General features: G+C 56.6%; 2 protein-coding genes across 3 annotated transcripts in view; one reads left to right on the plus strand and one right to left on the minus strand.

Annotated features, from left to right (window-relative positions):
- Positions 1-333: 333 nt before the first annotated feature.
- On the plus strand, positions 334-9,130 carry CKM (creatine kinase, M-type). The gene is made up of 8 exons (XM_077131451.1): positions 334-465; positions 2,589-2,800; positions 3,542-3,696; positions 4,094-4,226; positions 5,802-5,973; positions 7,037-7,160; positions 7,969-8,158; positions 8,631-9,130. Exons 2-8 carry the CDS (start codon positions 2,608-2,610, stop codon positions 8,807-8,809), a joined length of 1,146 nt encoding a protein of 381 aa, XP_076987566.1. The 5' UTR covers positions 334-465; positions 2,589-2,607; the 3' UTR covers positions 8,810-9,130.
- A 2,635-nt stretch (positions 9,131-11,765) lies between these two features.
- MARK4 (microtubule affinity regulating kinase 4) overlaps positions 11,766-16,185 on the minus strand; it is a 28,857-nt gene continuing 24,437 nt past the window's right edge. Inside the window, exons 15-18 of one of the 2 annotated variants that reach the window (XM_077131450.1) lie at positions 15,823-16,101; positions 15,600-15,679; positions 14,584-14,628; positions 12,881-13,053 (exon numbers count right to left, since the gene is read on the minus strand). In XM_077131450.1, coding sequence (XP_076987565.1) covers positions 12,989-13,053; positions 14,584-14,628; positions 15,600-15,679; positions 15,823-16,101 — 469 coding nt within the window. In that variant the 3' untranslated portion in view covers positions 12,881-12,988. Of the gene's footprint in view, positions 13,054-14,583; positions 14,629-15,599; positions 15,680-15,822; positions 16,102-16,185 lie in introns of both variants that reach the window. The other variant, XM_077131449.1, reaches the window with a different exon arrangement.

Below are 16,185 nucleotides of genomic sequence, written 5' to 3' on the forward strand. Positions count from 1 at the left end.
CCAGGCCAGATGAGGGGGCTGGCGGCCCAGCAGGCTCAGGGCCTGCAGGAGGCTAGCAGCCGAGGGCCCGGGGACAGCGGACGAGTGGCTTCTATGTGCCTGGGACGTGCCCGGCTGCTGTCCCGTGCTCTTGGCCACGGGCCAGCTGTCCCCGCCAGCCCGACTCAGCACTTGGTCGGGGAATCAGCTGTGGAGGGGTGGGGGGTGCCCAGGCCCGGCCCCTGCAGTGGCCCATACAAGGCCCTGGGGCTGGGTGCAAGGCACCCCTGGGTTTGAGGTGGGCATGGTGCCCGGGCGGGGAGGTAAGAGGCCCGGCTGTCCTCTGGTCCCCTCCCTGGGAGCAGCCACTCCCAGCCAATAGCACAGCCCAGGTCCCGCTATATAAGGCCTGGACTGCAGGCCCCTCCTTTGGGTCAGTGTCGCTTCAGAGGATACAGACAGCCCCTTCCAGCCCAGCCCAGCCAGGTACTGCCCGAAGTGGGGGTGGGGTGGGGGCCAGAGCAGGGGTTCCATGGGTGGGCGCCAGAGTCTGAGCTGGTGCTGGAAGACCCCACTGCACCCTCCTGTGGATGGGCGGGCCTGTGTGGGGGAAGGATGGCTTCGTGTATCTGAGGGTCCTCTCCACCTGGGAGCTCACCTGACCCCCTGGGGGCACTTGTGTCTCTGTGGTGCAGGTTCCTGGGGAGGAATCTCAGAGAAGAGAGGGGTCTTGACAGCTGCCAAGTGTCTCCCCTCCCTGTGAGGGGCTGTGGGGCTGGGACTGTGTTCTTTAGTGGTTGTTACCCACACTGGTGCCACCAGCGCACAGGCTGTGGGAGGGATCTGTGAACCTCTCACGTGTCAGGGGTGCAAGAACAGGTGTTGCAGGGGCTTTGCGGTTGCGACCCCCGTGTAGGACCCTGCTGTGTCCCCTCCAGGGGTACCTGTGCCCTGGGCATTTTCCCTGGCAGGTGTGACCCTAATGGCTGTTTATGGGGTGGTTTGGGGTGTCCATCATGGCGTGATGTCCTGTGTGTGTGGATTTGGGGCTATTTCTGCTGGGTCTCCTGGGGTTGCCCGTCTTGCTTCAATACCCTTCCTGGGGTGGCCCTGGCGGGGACAGGGGTGGTCATACCCTCAGGGGGGAGGGCTCTGGGCCGGAAGCCCAGAATGTCCTTGAGCCCCGAGGCCTGGGTGTGTGTCCTCTGGGCTACCCTGGCCCACCTGTCTCTGGCCTGCTGACTTGGTGCAAGCCGAGCCCCTGGAATGTGGGGGTAGGATGGGGTGGGGGGCAGCAGCTGGGGAGGGGGGAGGAGCCTGCCAGAGTCTAAAAATAACACCACCCCACCTGGCAGCAGCTCCAGAGGGCCTTCACGGGTCCCCTTCCCCACCCTGGGGCCCGGCGCCTCGGCCCCCACTCCTGCGTTCCTTCCCGCAATCCTGCCTGCTCCCGTCCCTGAAGTGGGGAGTAGGGACCCCAGCCCTGCCTGTACTGCTGGAGGATCCCGCCCCCTTTCTGGGGCTAATAAAAGTAATAACAAACATAGTGGCCACCTCCTAATTTCTGGCCACATACTCCATGCCGAGACCTGGGCTCAGCCCGTCACACCTCCCTGGGACAGAGGCTCAGAGAGGCAGAGCAACTGGCCTGGGGCCACACTGCGGGAAAAGGGCATCAGTGGGACTTGAACCCAGTCTTGTTGGCCCCGGAGGCTGAGCTTTCCTTCCGATTGAGGCCCATAGGAGGGGCATCGGTAGGCAGAGCTGGGGCCAACCACCAGCCAGTCCTCCCACCCTGGTCCTATGCTTGGATTGAGCATCTAGAAACCTTTGTGCAGAGAATACACCTTCTCTTGCGCTCCCACATTCATTCCCTGCCACGCCCTTCATCCCACCATCTCATCAGCTCCTCACAGACCTTTAAAATAACAACAGTGATATGAAAGCAGCTAGGCAAAAGAATGCTTACTGTGTGCTAAGCACTACTGCAAGTGTTGACATGCTGTCACTCATTCAGCGCTCACAAAATCCCCATGAGGTAGGCACCATTATGACCAACTGATGCCCAGAGAGGTTAAGCATCTTGCCCAAGGACGCACAGCCAGCTGTAAGTGGCAGAACAGCTTCCAGCACCTACATTCATAACCATGGCACATCCAACTCCAGCTCAGGGGTTCCCCCACCCCCCACCCCCCCCCCACTCCCATTTTCCAGCTGAAGAAAAGGAGTCTCTAGCAAATTTATAATCTAGAGTGACCCAGCCAGGAAGTGGCAGAGCTGAGGCCTTAAGCCAAGACCCCTCAATACCAAAGCCGGTTCTTCCAGGAGAAGTGCCCCGTTATGATGTGCTGGGGCTCGTGTGCACAGATGGTTCAGTGGTAGAATGTTCGCGCCTGTCATGCGGGAGACCCGGGTCCAATTGCCCCCCCATGCACTACCCCCCAAAAAAACCAAACATGCTGGGGCTCAGTGAGGGGCCCCCCTTGCTCCAGGTGACCCAGGGCTGGAGTGAGGAACGGCCTCCAGGCCCACTGGCCCCCAAAGCCTTGCTCCGATTTCTTGCTGGTCTCTGCTGGGTGCGGGCTAACCCTCCCCTCTGCCACCGCCAGGCCCCCACACGCCGCCACCATGCCTTTCGGAAACACGCACAACAAGTTCAAGTTGAACTACAAGGTCGAGGAGGAGTACCCTGACCTCACGAAGCACAACAACCACATGGCCAAAGTGCTGACCCTTGACCTCTACAAGAAGCTGCGGGACAAGGAGACGCCGTCTGGCTTCACCCTGGATGATATCATTCAGACGGGGGTAGACAACCCAGGTGGGCCTCCCTGGCCGGGAGCTAGAGGGGGGCTGGGGTGAGCCAGCAAAGGGGTCAATACGTGCGAAGGGCACCCCCAAAAGTTCACCAACATAACGTGAGACGTTGAGGAAGTCATTTAACCTCCCGAGCCTTGGTCTTCTCATCTGAAAAATGGGCACCCACGGGATAGGCTGTCATGGAAACATCAACTCGAGAGCGTGGAATGGGAGTGGGAGCTGTCAGTGTTGTGGACAAAGGGCCCCCGCAGTGGAGACGGGGGCTGGTGGCAGGACCCAAGGTTCTAGGACCGTCTCGGCCTCTGCCTCACTGTGTGGTTGAGGGGAGACTCCCTCTCTCTCCAGGCCTCAGTTTCCCCGTGTGGGAAACAAGAGGGTCTTTCGAGTCTCTTATTACCCCGACCTGCTGTGGGTTTTAAAGATGTTTAGGCTGAGATTCCATGATTGTGGGGTTCTGAGGTGCTAATGTTTTAGCCCCTTGTAACCAGCTGCCAGAGACTCCCCTAGAGCCACCCTGTCCCCTGGATCCTATCCCCCACCCGGCAGCTTGCTGTCCGCATCCGCCTCCTCTCCACCTTCTCAATCCTGGCCTGGGGGTCTGGGGTGAGCCCCCACCCCCTCCCCTGCCCCTGCCCCCTCCCCTCCCCCTCCCCCTCCCTTTCCCGCACACCCAGTCCTCACTGGACCCAGGGGCCCTGCTCGCTGGGGAGCAGCGCCTCTGACCTCATCCCAACCCCCCCAGGTCACCCATACATCATGACCGTGGGCTGCGTGGCCGGGGACGAGGAGTCCTATGAGGTTTTCAAGGACGTCTTCGACCCCATCATCCAGGACAGGCACGGGGGCTACAAACCCACCGACAAGCATAAGACCGACCTCAACCATGAAAACCTCAAGGTCAGGGCCCCTGGCGTGGTGGGGGGCGGAGTCTGGGTGGAGCAGGGTAGGAAGGGCAGGAGAGATGGAGAGGGGCCAGGGTGGCGATACGGGGGGAGGCAGAGATGGGAGGGGGGAGGGGGAGAGGGGAGACAGGGGCGGGAAGAGACTGAGCTGGGGTGGGGGGGCAGGTGGGGTGCAGCGGGCAGAGGCTTGGCCAGGTGGGGGGGAGGGCGGGAGGGGGCAAGGGAAGCAGCAGAAAGCCAGAGCCCGAGAGGACCGAGGAGGACCTGGGGCTCCTGGGGTCGCACAGGTGGGGGCACCTGGGGCTCAGCGGGCGGCGGGGCAGGCTGAGGGGGTACGCCCCGGAGGGTCTGCCCAACCCTGACACCTCCCCCAACTCCGGGCTGCCCTCTAGGGTGGAGACGACCTGGACCCCAACTACGTGCTCAGCAGCCGTGTCCGCACCGGCCGCAGCATCAAGGGCTACACGCTGCCCCCCCACTGCTCCCGCGGCGAGCGCCGGGCCATAGAGAAACTCTCCGTGGAAGGTGAGAGTCCCTGCCCTGGCCACCCAGGGCAGTGACCTGGCCCTGTCTAGGTTTCAAAACCGTGAGAGGAGCTTGGCAAACCCAGGGGTGCTTGGAGAGTGATGGCCTCTGCCGGAGAGGGGAGAATGTCAAGGCCCAGGCTGTGAGCAGCATGCAGCACTCCCTGCCCCGGGGCCCGGCTGAATGTACTTCATTCATTTGGACAAGGTGACTTTTCCTGGAGCCCACAGGATAAGGGATATGATGGAACACAGAGACCAATAAGTGCACAAAATTTCAATGTGCCAGGAAGCCAAGAACCGGGGGGAAGTGGTAAAGAATGAAGGGGGGCAGCTACTTTAGAAGGGAGGCGCTGAGACCTGACTGACAAGAAGGAGCCTGCCTTGGGAAGAACTCCAGGCAGGCGGAAGAGCAGTGCAAAGGCCCTGAGGTGGGCATGTGTTTTAGGGGTAGAGGGGGTGTGAGGTGGGGTGGGGGGGATGAGGGGAAGGGGTAGTGGTGGCCAATCTGTGCAGGGCCTCCTTTAGGCTTTAGCTCTGAGTGAGGCAGAAGCCACGAAAGGTGGAGAGCAGAGGAGGCACAGGTTTAGACTTACCTGGATCCCTCTGGCTGCAAGGTGGAAACAGACCATGGGGAAGTGAGTAAAGAATGGAGCAGGGAGGCCAGTCTGGAGGCAACTGCAGTGGTCCAGGCAAGGGACAGGGGACAGGCACTGGGATGGGGAAAAACAGGGGGATCTTTTGAAGGTAGACCTATCAGGTCCTGCAAGCAATGGTGTGCTGGCAAATGCTTAACAACAGGCTCTCTCTGTCTCTCTCTCTCTGGGGTGGGGGGAAGGTGGAGGGGAGGGGAGATGTGGAAATAGCCCAGATTTGTAGAGTTTGTCTATTTCTGTGGTGTAAATTTTCATACTAAGGCCAATTTTAAGCTGTCAATGTAGCATCATAAAATCAATGAAAATAACTCAAGAACAGAGATTATAGTAGAGGAGTAAAATAACTCGGAAGTGTCAGTTTTGAGTATTTATTACCTTTGTTTTCAATTTAATTGTATGTTTACATAATTTAATTTTACTAATATATAACAGCATATAATATATGAACAATATAAAATGTATATAAATATATAAAATATGTAAGTATAAATAATATATAAAACATTATACATATACATAGGCTACATTAATTATACATATAAATATATATAAGTATTATAGATAGCAGTAATTTTTACTAATGGCTCTGCAAATTCTTAAGATTTTGACCATCTCTCTTGAGAGCCCTTTGGTTGCTGGAGGATTGGATGTGCCCTCAGGGGAAGGGGAGAAGCTTCTTTTTTCTGGCTTAAGCAGCTCATCTTCTGGGGCCCAGGTGGATGGGAGAGGAACCCATTTTGGTGGGAGGTTGTGACTTTGGGTTTGGACATGGTGTTTAGGCATCCTTAGGACAATGAGTGGGCTGAAGCTCAGGCCTGTTTGGGGCAGCTGTGCAGGAGGGCCCCTGGCTTCCGTGCCCTGGTTGGTGGGTGGGGGTGAGGGTGGGCAGGCTGGTGACCACCCCCTCTGTGGCCCCTCAGCCCTCAACAGCCTGACGGGCGAGTTCAAGGGCAAGTACTACCCACTGAAGAGCATGACCGAGAAGGAGCAGCAGCAGCTCATCGATGACCACTTCTTGTTCGACAAGCCCGTGTCTCCGCTGCTGCTGGCCTCAGGCATGGCCCGGGACTGGCCTGATGCCCGTGGCATCTGGTGAGGACCCCCACCCCCCACCCCGCTGCCCCATACACAACCATGGCCTCCCCGCCTCTCCCAGGCTTCCGCCCCCACCATCCCCACAACCCTCCCCACTCCCCAACCAAAGTCAGGACCATACAAATAATGATGCTTCTAAGCACCACACTCATCCGGACACCACCCCGCCACTCCCTGTGTGTCACATTTTGGGAAACTTGGACTAGAGAAGGCACAGTTAAACTTTAGACTTAAATCAGACTCCCTGAGTTCAAATCTCAGCTCTACCACTTACCAGCTGTGTGACCATGTGCAAATATATTTAACTTCTCTCTGTCCCAGTTTCCCTGTCTATAAAATGGGGGTGGTGGTCATTCCTAAAGCTTGGGGTTCTTGTGGAATTAAATGACTTAATAAAATGCAAAGTATTGAAAGCAATGCCTGGCATATAGTAAGCACTCGGTGCCTGTTGGTTATCAGTATTACCACTATTTCTAACTGCTAGTTGCTAGGTAGACTTTCTATGAGTCTTTGACTCTGATTTTGTGAGTCAAATGTTTAAAAAGGTTTAGAGAACCTTTCAGAGGATTAGGGGGGTCTAGAGTTCTAAAACATACAGATTGGATGATGTTAAGATTTCAAGATTTTAAATATCCATAGGTTCTAAGATTTCACTAACTTCTGATTCTGTGATCCCACAATTTCTAACATTTCCAGATCTTAATGTTTTATGGTACTAAGCCTCTGTTTCAGAGATGTCAGGATTCTGAGATGTCACATTTTGATGGGAAATTTGTCCAGTCCTGCTCTGCATTCCTAAAATGTATCAGTTAGGTTTTTCAAAGATTATGTGATTCCAAGAGTCTATAATTTAAAGGCTTAAGACCCAATGTTCGAAGACAGAAGACTTTAAAAGTCCCTGATGTCCAGCTTCGAGGCTTTACAGACTCTATATAACATCAGAGTCTACAGGTAGAAGCTTCTAGCTTGAGGAAGAATTGGACCACCCTGGGCCCTCGTGTTGGGCATGGGGAATGGGGTTTCCGCTGACTCGCTCGCCTTTTGCTGGGCCCCATCCTAGGCACAACGACAACAAGAGCTTCCTGGTGTGGGTGAACGAGGAGGACCACCTCCGGGTCATCTCCATGGAGAAGGGGGGCAACATGAAGGAGGTCTTCCGCCGCTTCTGCGTGGGGCTGCAGAAGGTGGGCGCCGCCCCAGGTTGCTGACTTCTGCCCCTCCCTGAGCCCCGCCTCGACCCACTTCTGGCCTCCCGGCCTCCCAGCCCCCAATTCCGTCTCTGCCCCCGTGTCTTCTTGAGCCTCTATTTTTTGACCTGACCTTTAGCTCGACAAACCACCTCTCCCTCCATCGAGGAATGGGGATTTCTGACCTCTAGGAAAGGACTCTCCGTGCCCCACGGGAACACACACCGCCAGGAAACTAACTGATCCTCAGCTTCTCAGAACCCGCCTCCACCCGCGTCCTCACGCCCCGCCCCCTCGGAACCCGGCCTTGCCCCGCGTCCTCACGCCCCGCCCCCTCGGAACCCGGCTCTGCCCCGCATTCTCACGCCCCGCCCCCTCGGAACCCGGCTCTGCCCCGCATTCTCACGCCCCGCCCCCTCGGAACCCGGCTCTGCCCCGAGGCCTCACGCCCCGCCCCCCAGGGGCCAGGCCTTGTCCCGCGGCCTCACGCCCCGCCCCCTCGGAACCCGGCCCTGCCCCGTGTCCTCACGCCCCGCCCCTCGGAACCCACCTCCACTCGCATTCCAAGGCCCCGTCCCTTAGAACCCCCTCCCACGCTCTCTCAAGCCCAGTCCCCTCAGCATCCTGCCTCCAGCTGTGTAGCAGAGCTCCTCCCCTCAGCATCTCACCTCTCTCCTTTCTCCAGCCCCGCCCCCACGGAACCCCGCCCCCACGCCCTCAAGCCCTGTCCTTCCCCGCCATGCCCGGGTTGCGGCTGTATTTTGGAATGGGATCCGGCGCTAACTTCTGGTTCCCTTCCCCTCAGATCGAGGAGATCTTCAAGAAAGCTGGCCACCCCTTCATGTGGAATGAGCATCTGGGCTACGTGCTCACCTGCCCATCCAACCTGGGCACCGGGCTGCGTGGAGGCGTGCATGTAAAGCTGGCGCACCTCAGCAAGCACCCCAAGTTCGAGGAAATCCTCACCCGTCTGCGTCTGCAGAAGCGGGGCACAGGTCTGCGGCCCCGCACGACGGCATCTGGGGCTGGCTCTTTGCGGGGGAAGAGCGGGACGGGGCAATCCGGAGAGTTCTGAGACGCAGACCCAGTTCAAATCTAGGGTCGGGCTGGAGCTGCCCCACTGTGAGCCTCAGTCTCTTTCTCTATAAGATGGGCGCCTACACGCCTACCGCATAGAAATCGCTATGCTATCATTATGGTTATAGAATATGCATTGTGCGTGTCCCGGGGCCCCCTCGGGGCCTCAGTAAAGTTGCGGATGCTAAGAATTCGTCCCTAGGCTGCCCGGTTCTTACCCACAATGCTATATTTTCTTGTTGGCTGAATAAGGGGTGGGGACACGGGGGCCCATGAATAGACACATCGAGAAGCGCTGCGTACGCAGTAGATGCTGAATCTATGAGACTGTTGTGGTTGCCACGAGGGGCCTCTGTTCCGTTCTCACGCCCCTGCCCTCTGCTCCCGCAGGTGGCGTCGACACCGCCGCAGTGGGCTCAGTGTTCGACGTGTCCAACGCTGACCGGCTGGGCTCGTCCGAGGTAGAACAGGTGCAGCTGGTGGTGGACGGCGTGAAGCTCATGGTGGAGATGGAGAAGAAGCTGGAGAAGGGCCAGTCCATCGACGACATGATCCCTGCCCAGAAGTAGGCGCCCCCACCCGCCGCCGACTGCTGGAGCCCCAGCCAACGGGAGGACCCAGCCCACCGGACGCCCGCCCCTCCATCCTTGCTGCGCTGGGTCTACCTGGAGTTCCGCCTGCAATGGTTCTGTCAACCAGGGGCTCGAGTTCCAACCAATGGGCGCCATCCTCCGGGCTCTGGCCAATGAAAAACCGCCTTCACGTCCTCCTCGGCTTTCCCAGAGCTACGCCCACCACCTGGAGTTCTGGTTAATGGGACCTCCCCAGCACATCTGGAGCTTGGGCTTTTTCTCCATCCAAAGCAACAAATAAAAGCAATGGTGGCCTTAGCTTTGTATGCGGTGGTTATAATTGGAGCGGGCGGGGGTGGGGGGCCGATTTGCACCTGGCTGCCGTGTGCACTCAAAGTGGTTTGCCCTCTTTAGGCTTTAGCCCATCTCTAAAATGAGGCAGTTAGGGCATAGAGTCTAGTTCAAATTTACAAGGCTTTATGGGGGAATTTGGGGCCCAGAGAGGCGTGATTTTGTCCACTGTCAAATAGCCAAACTTGCGCCCTTCCCATTCTCTGTTCCCATTCTGTCCTGCACACATCTCAAACACAGAGACCCTGAGAACTGAGAAGCCTCAGGCTGGTCTGTGGTGAAGTGAAAGCACCAAAACATTTACATTTAAAATTAAAATAGATCAGCAAAACAAAAGGTGGGGGAGGTTTGAATTTGGCCTGTGGGTCTCCAATTTGAGACCTCTCTTGCATCTCCCATTTTCCTCCTTCACACTTTCCCTCCCTTGTCCTAGCTCACGAGCTCAGCCTGAGCTACTGTTCCGGCCCCTCTCCAGTCAGACTTCATTCCTTCACAGCTGCCACCAGTCTTCCAAACTTCCCTTTGTTCAAGAATCTGCCCCGGCTCCCGAGAGCTCCTAGAGCGCACTAATATTTACAGTTCAAGGACACACTGAAATGCATACTGAAGGCTTGCCTTTCCAGTTCTTTCCACATTATTTCTCTGGCTTTATACTCTTCTGTTCCTTATGCCCCACAATTCCCACCGAAAAGCCTTTGCCCAAGCGGTTTCTTCCTCCAAACGGGGGCTTGGGCTCAGACCACCTACACAAAGTCTTTAGGGATCAGCATTTTGGAGAACTTTGTCCCAGAAAGGAGCCAGAAAGGGGTGTGGTCGAACAACTGGGGGATGTGGGGAGTAGGTCATAAAAGCCAAGCTGTCCCAGGGTTTCCCAGGACCCCTGAAATAGGTTACAAGGGACCCCAAAGGTCAGGATACGTAGGAACTGGCAGATGCTGGCCCCTCCTTTACAGTATTATTTCCTAGTGCAGGTGCTATTACCTGTCCCAGCTTCAACCTTAGAAGCCAAACAAACCAACCCCTCCACTCCAGCGGGCACAGTCTGAGCCAGTCTTGCCTGTCCTTCTCCCACAATCTCTGCACCCATCATTAACCATGTCAGCTTGTCTTGCCTTATAAGCCTCTTGAATACAGCCCCAAATTCCCGCGTTTCCCGACCTGTCTCACACCTGCCCAAAGACCACAAACCTCCCGCTGCTCACAACCCCAAGGTGCCTCAGTGTTCTTAAAAATTCCACCCCTCTCCTCATGTCCTTCAAGACCCTGCAACATCTCTAGCTACTTGTCAGTGGCTCCATACTCACTCTGAATCCTATACCATTCACCAAAGGACTTATGCTTGTTCTTGCTTCCCAGCTATTGTACACACAGCTCCATCTGCCTAGAACACATGCCCCTCCCCCTCAGTCTTCCTCCTCTAGGAAGCCCACCCTGGCTGGGACAGAGGCTCCTTCTGGGCTCCCCCATCCCGGCACTCCCCACCTGGACCATCAATGCCTGGAGGTGGGCTTGTCTACCCATACTGGATGGTAAGCCCCATGAGGGCAGGGTTGCGGCTGTCTCACTCACTGCCATGCCTGAGTATAGGACTGGGCACGGAGAAGGCCCTTGAGGAATGCGATTTTGAGAAACAGTTGGTGCTCCAACTATAAGCATCTCATCCCTAAAGCAGTTCCCCATCCTGGCAGCGCTTGCTCTGAAAACAGGAATGCTCATTTGATTTTCCCACTAAGAACACAAAGGTTGAGCCTACTGTGCTCCAGATGGGCAACTGAGGCATGGCTGGGACTCTTCCCTGCATGAAGAACTCCATGGCTCAGAGCCTTCAGGAAAAAGCCCAGCCTGCTCACCAGGACCAAGCCTTCTACCCTTTCAGTCTGTTAAGCTCCCATTTCTTTCTGCTGCTCACACCTTGACTTTCCTTTTGGGGACCTCCTTCAAGTCCAGCCTAGTTCCAGGGCAGAGCAAGTGGTGCAGGTCAGCCATGTGAGTCCCAGTGGCTGGTTCAGGGATGACCACATGACTGACCTCAGCCAATGAGAGTCTGCCCTGGGACTTCTGCCTGAAACTAGCAATGAAAAATTATCTTTCAGCTGCCAAACTAAAGGAATGCAAGCTTCGAACTGCTGGGGTCATCTTTGCCACCAGGAAAGGAGCATCTCCCAGATGAAACTATTGGAATAAAACTACCACTGGAAAAAGCAAAGATGAGGATCCCTGGATTCAACCATACCTGAAGCCAGGCACCGCTGGACTTGTAATATAAGCCAACAAATTTGTTTTTGGTTAAGCAGAGCTTAATATGGCATTTCTCTTGCCAATCCTTTACCCACTGGCAACATAATAGCCACACTGAATTTACCCCCAGTTCTCTGAAGATATACCATGCACCTGCTTCTCCAGGGTTTTGTTCAGGTCATACCCAATACCTGGCCAACTCCTACTTATCCTTCAAAGTCCAACTGTGAAATCTTCCCCAAGCCTCCCACTCCCTCTTCCAGGTTCCCCAGGGAATTTGTTTTTCCAGAGCTTGTGTCAGAATCCGTGCCCCTCCAGACAGGGGCTCCTTGTGTCTGCAGCACTGGGCCTGGCACGGAGTAGGCACCGGTCAATGACTATTTATTGAATAAATGTACTACTGGAGTAAGAAGTGGCTGAGTCCAGTGTAACATGGGCAGACGGGTGGGTGTGTGAATGGGTGAGGAGTGGCCCAATTCTGGAGCTGGGGCCCCGTGGATGAGGCAGAGCTCTACGCTGCCCTCTTCCATGGTCCTCCTTGACTCTCACACCCCCACTGCTCCCGTTCTGCAGATGAGAAAACCGAGGCTCAGAAAGGAGAAATCATTGGCCCAAAGTCACACACCTCCTCCTCATCTCCCTTGCAGGTGAAGGGCAGGGAAGGAAAACCCCAGGTTCAGCATGGGGGGGAGGGGGGAGACTCTTCTAAGTTTATTGGGCAACAGGCTGCAGGGGTGGGGGCTGGACGGGGGGAGGGTGGGGGTGTAATAACTTAAAAACCTCTAGAGACCTCTGCAGAGGGAGGGTGGGGGTATTTACAAGGATTTGTACAAAGTGCCCCGCGCCAGCCTGGGGCAGGAAGGGGGGGTTCGAGTGTGAGGGAGAGGGAGGGAGGATGGGAAAGAAACTGCCTCTCTGAGCCCCACTCACAGCCCCCCAAACTCCCCAGTCTTGAGGCTCAGCAACTCTCCCCACCCCAGCCCAAGGTGTAATGCTTGAGCTGTTGTGAGGAATGGAAGGGTTTCCCTGGTCTCCCCTCCAGCCCCTGCCTGCCCCCAAAGTCTCCTCAGTTGCGCCATGGCGGGATGAGGTGGGGGACAAGACAGGCTGGAGGCTCCAGGAAGGCGCCAGCTCTCCCGGCCCCATCATCCCCTCAGCCCTGGAGAAGAGCAGAGAGAACATTCTCTGCCTCCAAAATCTACTTCCGGGAAGCTGAGGTGATGACAGAGGGAGAACCCCTTCCCTGCTCCTGCCCGTCCTGCAGAAGTGAAGGGGGCAAGAGAGAGGAAGGGAAGGGGACCCTGGCCACAGAGTCTCAGAGCTCAAGGTCGTTGGAGATGCGGGTGACGAGGGTGCGGAAGGCCAGGGCTGTGCCTGCCACGCGACGGAAGAGAACTCCCCGCAGGCCCGGCCGGGGCAGCTGGCAGACCTCCACTTCGAAGTGGGATAGGGGCTCGGGCCCGCCCGCACCCCCGTGCAGGCAGGCCAGCAGGAATGGCTGTGGCTGGCGGCAGCGGCAGCGGGCGGCTGCCGTGGCCTGACGCAGAGCAGCCATCAGGGCCTCGGGAGGGCGCGAACTGGTCAGCTTCACACTCCAGGGGAATCGGAGCAGCCGGGGGGCGGTTTCCGTTTGATCCCAAGGTAGATGGCAACTGAGGTGGGAAGATATTAGAGGTCAAGGGTTGAGAGGAGAGGAAGGTGAGTCAATCCTTCCCTCACACCTTGGGAAGGACTGCCAGCTGTCCCCCTCAAAACCCATTCTCTCGTTTGTTTGCCCCAGGGATGGAGTTTCAGCTAAACTCATAGCTGCCCAGTCACAGACTAACACTTCGCAGCCTCTCCTGAGGCCAGGCATGGCCTTGTCTAAATTCTGGGATGTGAATGGAAGTGAGTAGTGCAATCTGTACGTCCCCTCCGCCATGTGCTTTCCCCACCTCCTGGGAGCTGGAGCTTGGTTGCAGCATAAACCAGCCCCAATAGTGATGCTAACAGGGCTCTAAGGGACAGAGAACAAGGTGGAAGGCCCCTGGGTCCCTGAGCGACTTTATGGCTCACAACCAGTCTGGCCAGCTTATGTGTATGAGAAATTTAGTGCTATTTTGCTTGAGCCACTAGATTTTGGGGCCTCTTTGTCACAGCAGCTGACCTGTTTTCCTGACTCATAATCCCTCAGCCCTGGAAGGACGGGTCCTCCTTACTTCAGTCAGGGGTCTACACCTAGAAGCAGGACTGTCTCTGGAGGGGGGATTTGGAAATTTCTGGGGTTATCTTTGATTGCCACAGTGTCTTGAGATATGAATGCTAATAGCATTTCATAGGCGGGGAGTCAGAGATAGATAAATGTTCTGCATTGTGCAATTGCACTATAAAGGAAATGACCCACCTAAATTGTGCTTCTCTGGAGAGCCCCGCAGTCCCAGCCTCTCTGCTTTAGAGGAGGCTGACTCTGCCTCCCACTGCCAGGGGGCACAAACAGCAGTTACGGCTAATGAGAGTGGTTATTGTGATTGGTTCAAGTATAAGCCTATGGTCCAGTTCTGACCAATCAGAGTACTCCATCCATCTGGTTGCAGGGATTGGTTTAGGGATGGGCACAGGACCAGTCTCCACCAATGAAAGTCAGTCCTGGGACTGCTAGTGCTCAGGGATGGCCCTTTGTTTCCACGGCTGCCTCCAAGCTGGGAGAGCCTCGAAGTAGAATGGGACTTGGAAAATTAAAGGGCTTCCTGCTTTTGTAAATAAAGTTTGGTTGATACACAGCCACGCCCATTCATTTTTCGTACTGTGGGGGCTAGTGCAATGGCAGAGTTGAACAGTTGTGACAGAGACTGGCCAAAGCCTAAATATTTACCATCTGGCCCTGCACAGACGTTTGCCGCTCCCTGGCCCAGGGCTGCTGGCAGCTGTTTTATTATTATTGGATGCCTGGGGAAAGGAGGTGGGGTGTCGACGGAGAGAGGTAGGAAAGTGTTAAAGTTAGGTGATCAAGGAAAGAGGGTTAAGGATGGAGTGGCAATGAAAGAAGTCAATGCAGGGAGTGAGGGGGCCTGGCAGAGGAAGGAGGAGTTGCAGGTGCATCTCAAGAAGTTGGCCTTGGAGGTTGAAGCTCAGGGTCCGGGGGGAGGTGTAAAACAGCAAAAGGGAGAGCTGGGGTGACCGGAAGGGGTAGGGACAGCACTCACCTTGTGACCTCAGGTCCCCCGATTCTCTCAGGTTCGTCTGTGACCCTAGGAGAGGAGAAGAGGGGCACCGTGTCTAACCAGGGCACGGGAACCCCCCGCCCCCAACCCACTGGCTCCAGGGCTCTAGAGAGCCCCTGCCTCAGCCCATGGTCCCTCCTGGCTGGGTGGAGCTGGGCTGGGGAGGGCCTGGAGTCAGGCTTCCATTTCCCTCTCCACCCCTAGAAGGGGACCCACTGGAAATAGTTAGTGCAGGTCGTAGAAAAAAGACTGAAGAATCTGGGAGTTGGAAGAGAGAGGAGGGTGGGCAGAGACACACTTACATATAGGAGACCAATAAAGAGAGAGAAACATACGTGTGTACACACACACACACACACACACACACACACGCGCGCTTCCCCATTCACCTCCTTCAGGGCTTTGCTCAAATGACACTTTAGACAGGTCTGCCCCATTTAAAACTGCAACCCCCTCTAGCCCACCTCCAAACCCATTCCTGAGTGCATTTTTCTCCTTAGGCTTTAGTACCTGATAGTCTACACACTGCTTTTTTTACTTGTTTATTGTTTGGCTGGTGCCCCCAGAGCAGGGATTTTATACATTTTGCTAAGTGCTCTCCTCCAAGCTCTAGACAGGGCAGGCACACAGCAGGTGCTCGATGGCTAACAGCCAGCATTTACAAAGCATTCTCGAGGGCCACATTCTAAGGTCCGTCCCTACAGCATCTCATTTAGTCCTTATAATGTCCCGACCAGGAAAGTATTGTTATTATAATCCCATTTCACAGAGGAGAAAAGCGAGGCCCAGAGAGGTCATTCAAGGGTATGGAGCAGAGCTGGGGCGTGAACCCCGAGTGACTGGCTCCACGGGCTGGGCTTCGGGCCACTCTGCCATCGTGCCTCCTACTGTTTGTTGAGTGAGTAAACAGACAGCCAGCCCCATGTCCAGACCCTGACACACACACCCTCAAACGCACAGACCCACCCCCCCGGGAGCAGAGGGGGGACGGGACTTACTGATCTTGGATCCCTGGGGCAGAGCGGCGCCCGAGACGCAGCGGTTAGAGTTCTGCCGCTTAGAGGGATCGAGGGTAACCCTGCAGCGTGAGGAAGGTGGTGAGGGGGACAGGGGGGAGAGGAAGAGGAGACGTGGGGGCACAGGAGGCAGAGCAGAGTGGAAGACAGGTTAGCGCCCCATCGGTCTCCCACCCGTCCCGCCCCTCTGTCCCCGGGGGCTCACCTTCGGGTCAGTTTGGAGGTCAGCTTGGTGAAGAGGTTGGTGGTGGGGCGGGGCCGCCCGGCGGGCAGGGGTGTGGCCTCATGGGCCAGGGTGGGCGAGGCGGGGGGCCCGTTCTGCACACCCCCGCCTCCCCCGCCCCCTGCCCGCCGGTCTCGGACCTGGCCGCCGTGGAAGGTGCTGCGGATGGTGGAACCGCGGGCCAAGCGGCTCCGCTCCCCCGATGGGGGAGCCAGGCTGTGACTGGAGGGAGAGGCGGGGGGCACCCGCGGGGTACCCGAGCTGTGGGCAGAGAGGGACAGGTCAGGGTGAGCCCCTGAGGCAGGCCAGGGCCCCAGGCCTGGTTCCTGACTGTTGTGAGCCCAG

This window comes from Tamandua tetradactyla, chromosome 16 (genome assembly GCF_023851605.1).
Source record: "Tamandua tetradactyla isolate mTamTet1 chromosome 16, mTamTet1.pri, whole genome shotgun sequence".
NCBI classification, from domain to species: domain Eukaryota; kingdom Metazoa; phylum Chordata; class Mammalia; order Pilosa; family Myrmecophagidae; genus Tamandua; species Tamandua tetradactyla.

Bases quoted from the DNA above. Each gene is read 5' to 3' on its own strand.
- CKM (XM_077131451.1), top strand. From the start codon at position 2,608: ATGCCTTTCGGAAACACGCACAACAAGTTCAAGTTGAACTACAAGGTC. The intron at 2,801-3,541 runs GTGGGCCTCCCT...CAACCCCCCCAG, and splicing joins GACGGGGGTAGACAACCCAG to GTCACCCATACATCATGACC. The intron at 8,159-8,630 runs GTCTGCGGCCCC...CTGCTCCCGCAG, and splicing joins TCTGCAGAAGCGGGGCACAG to GTGGCGTCGACACCGCCGCA.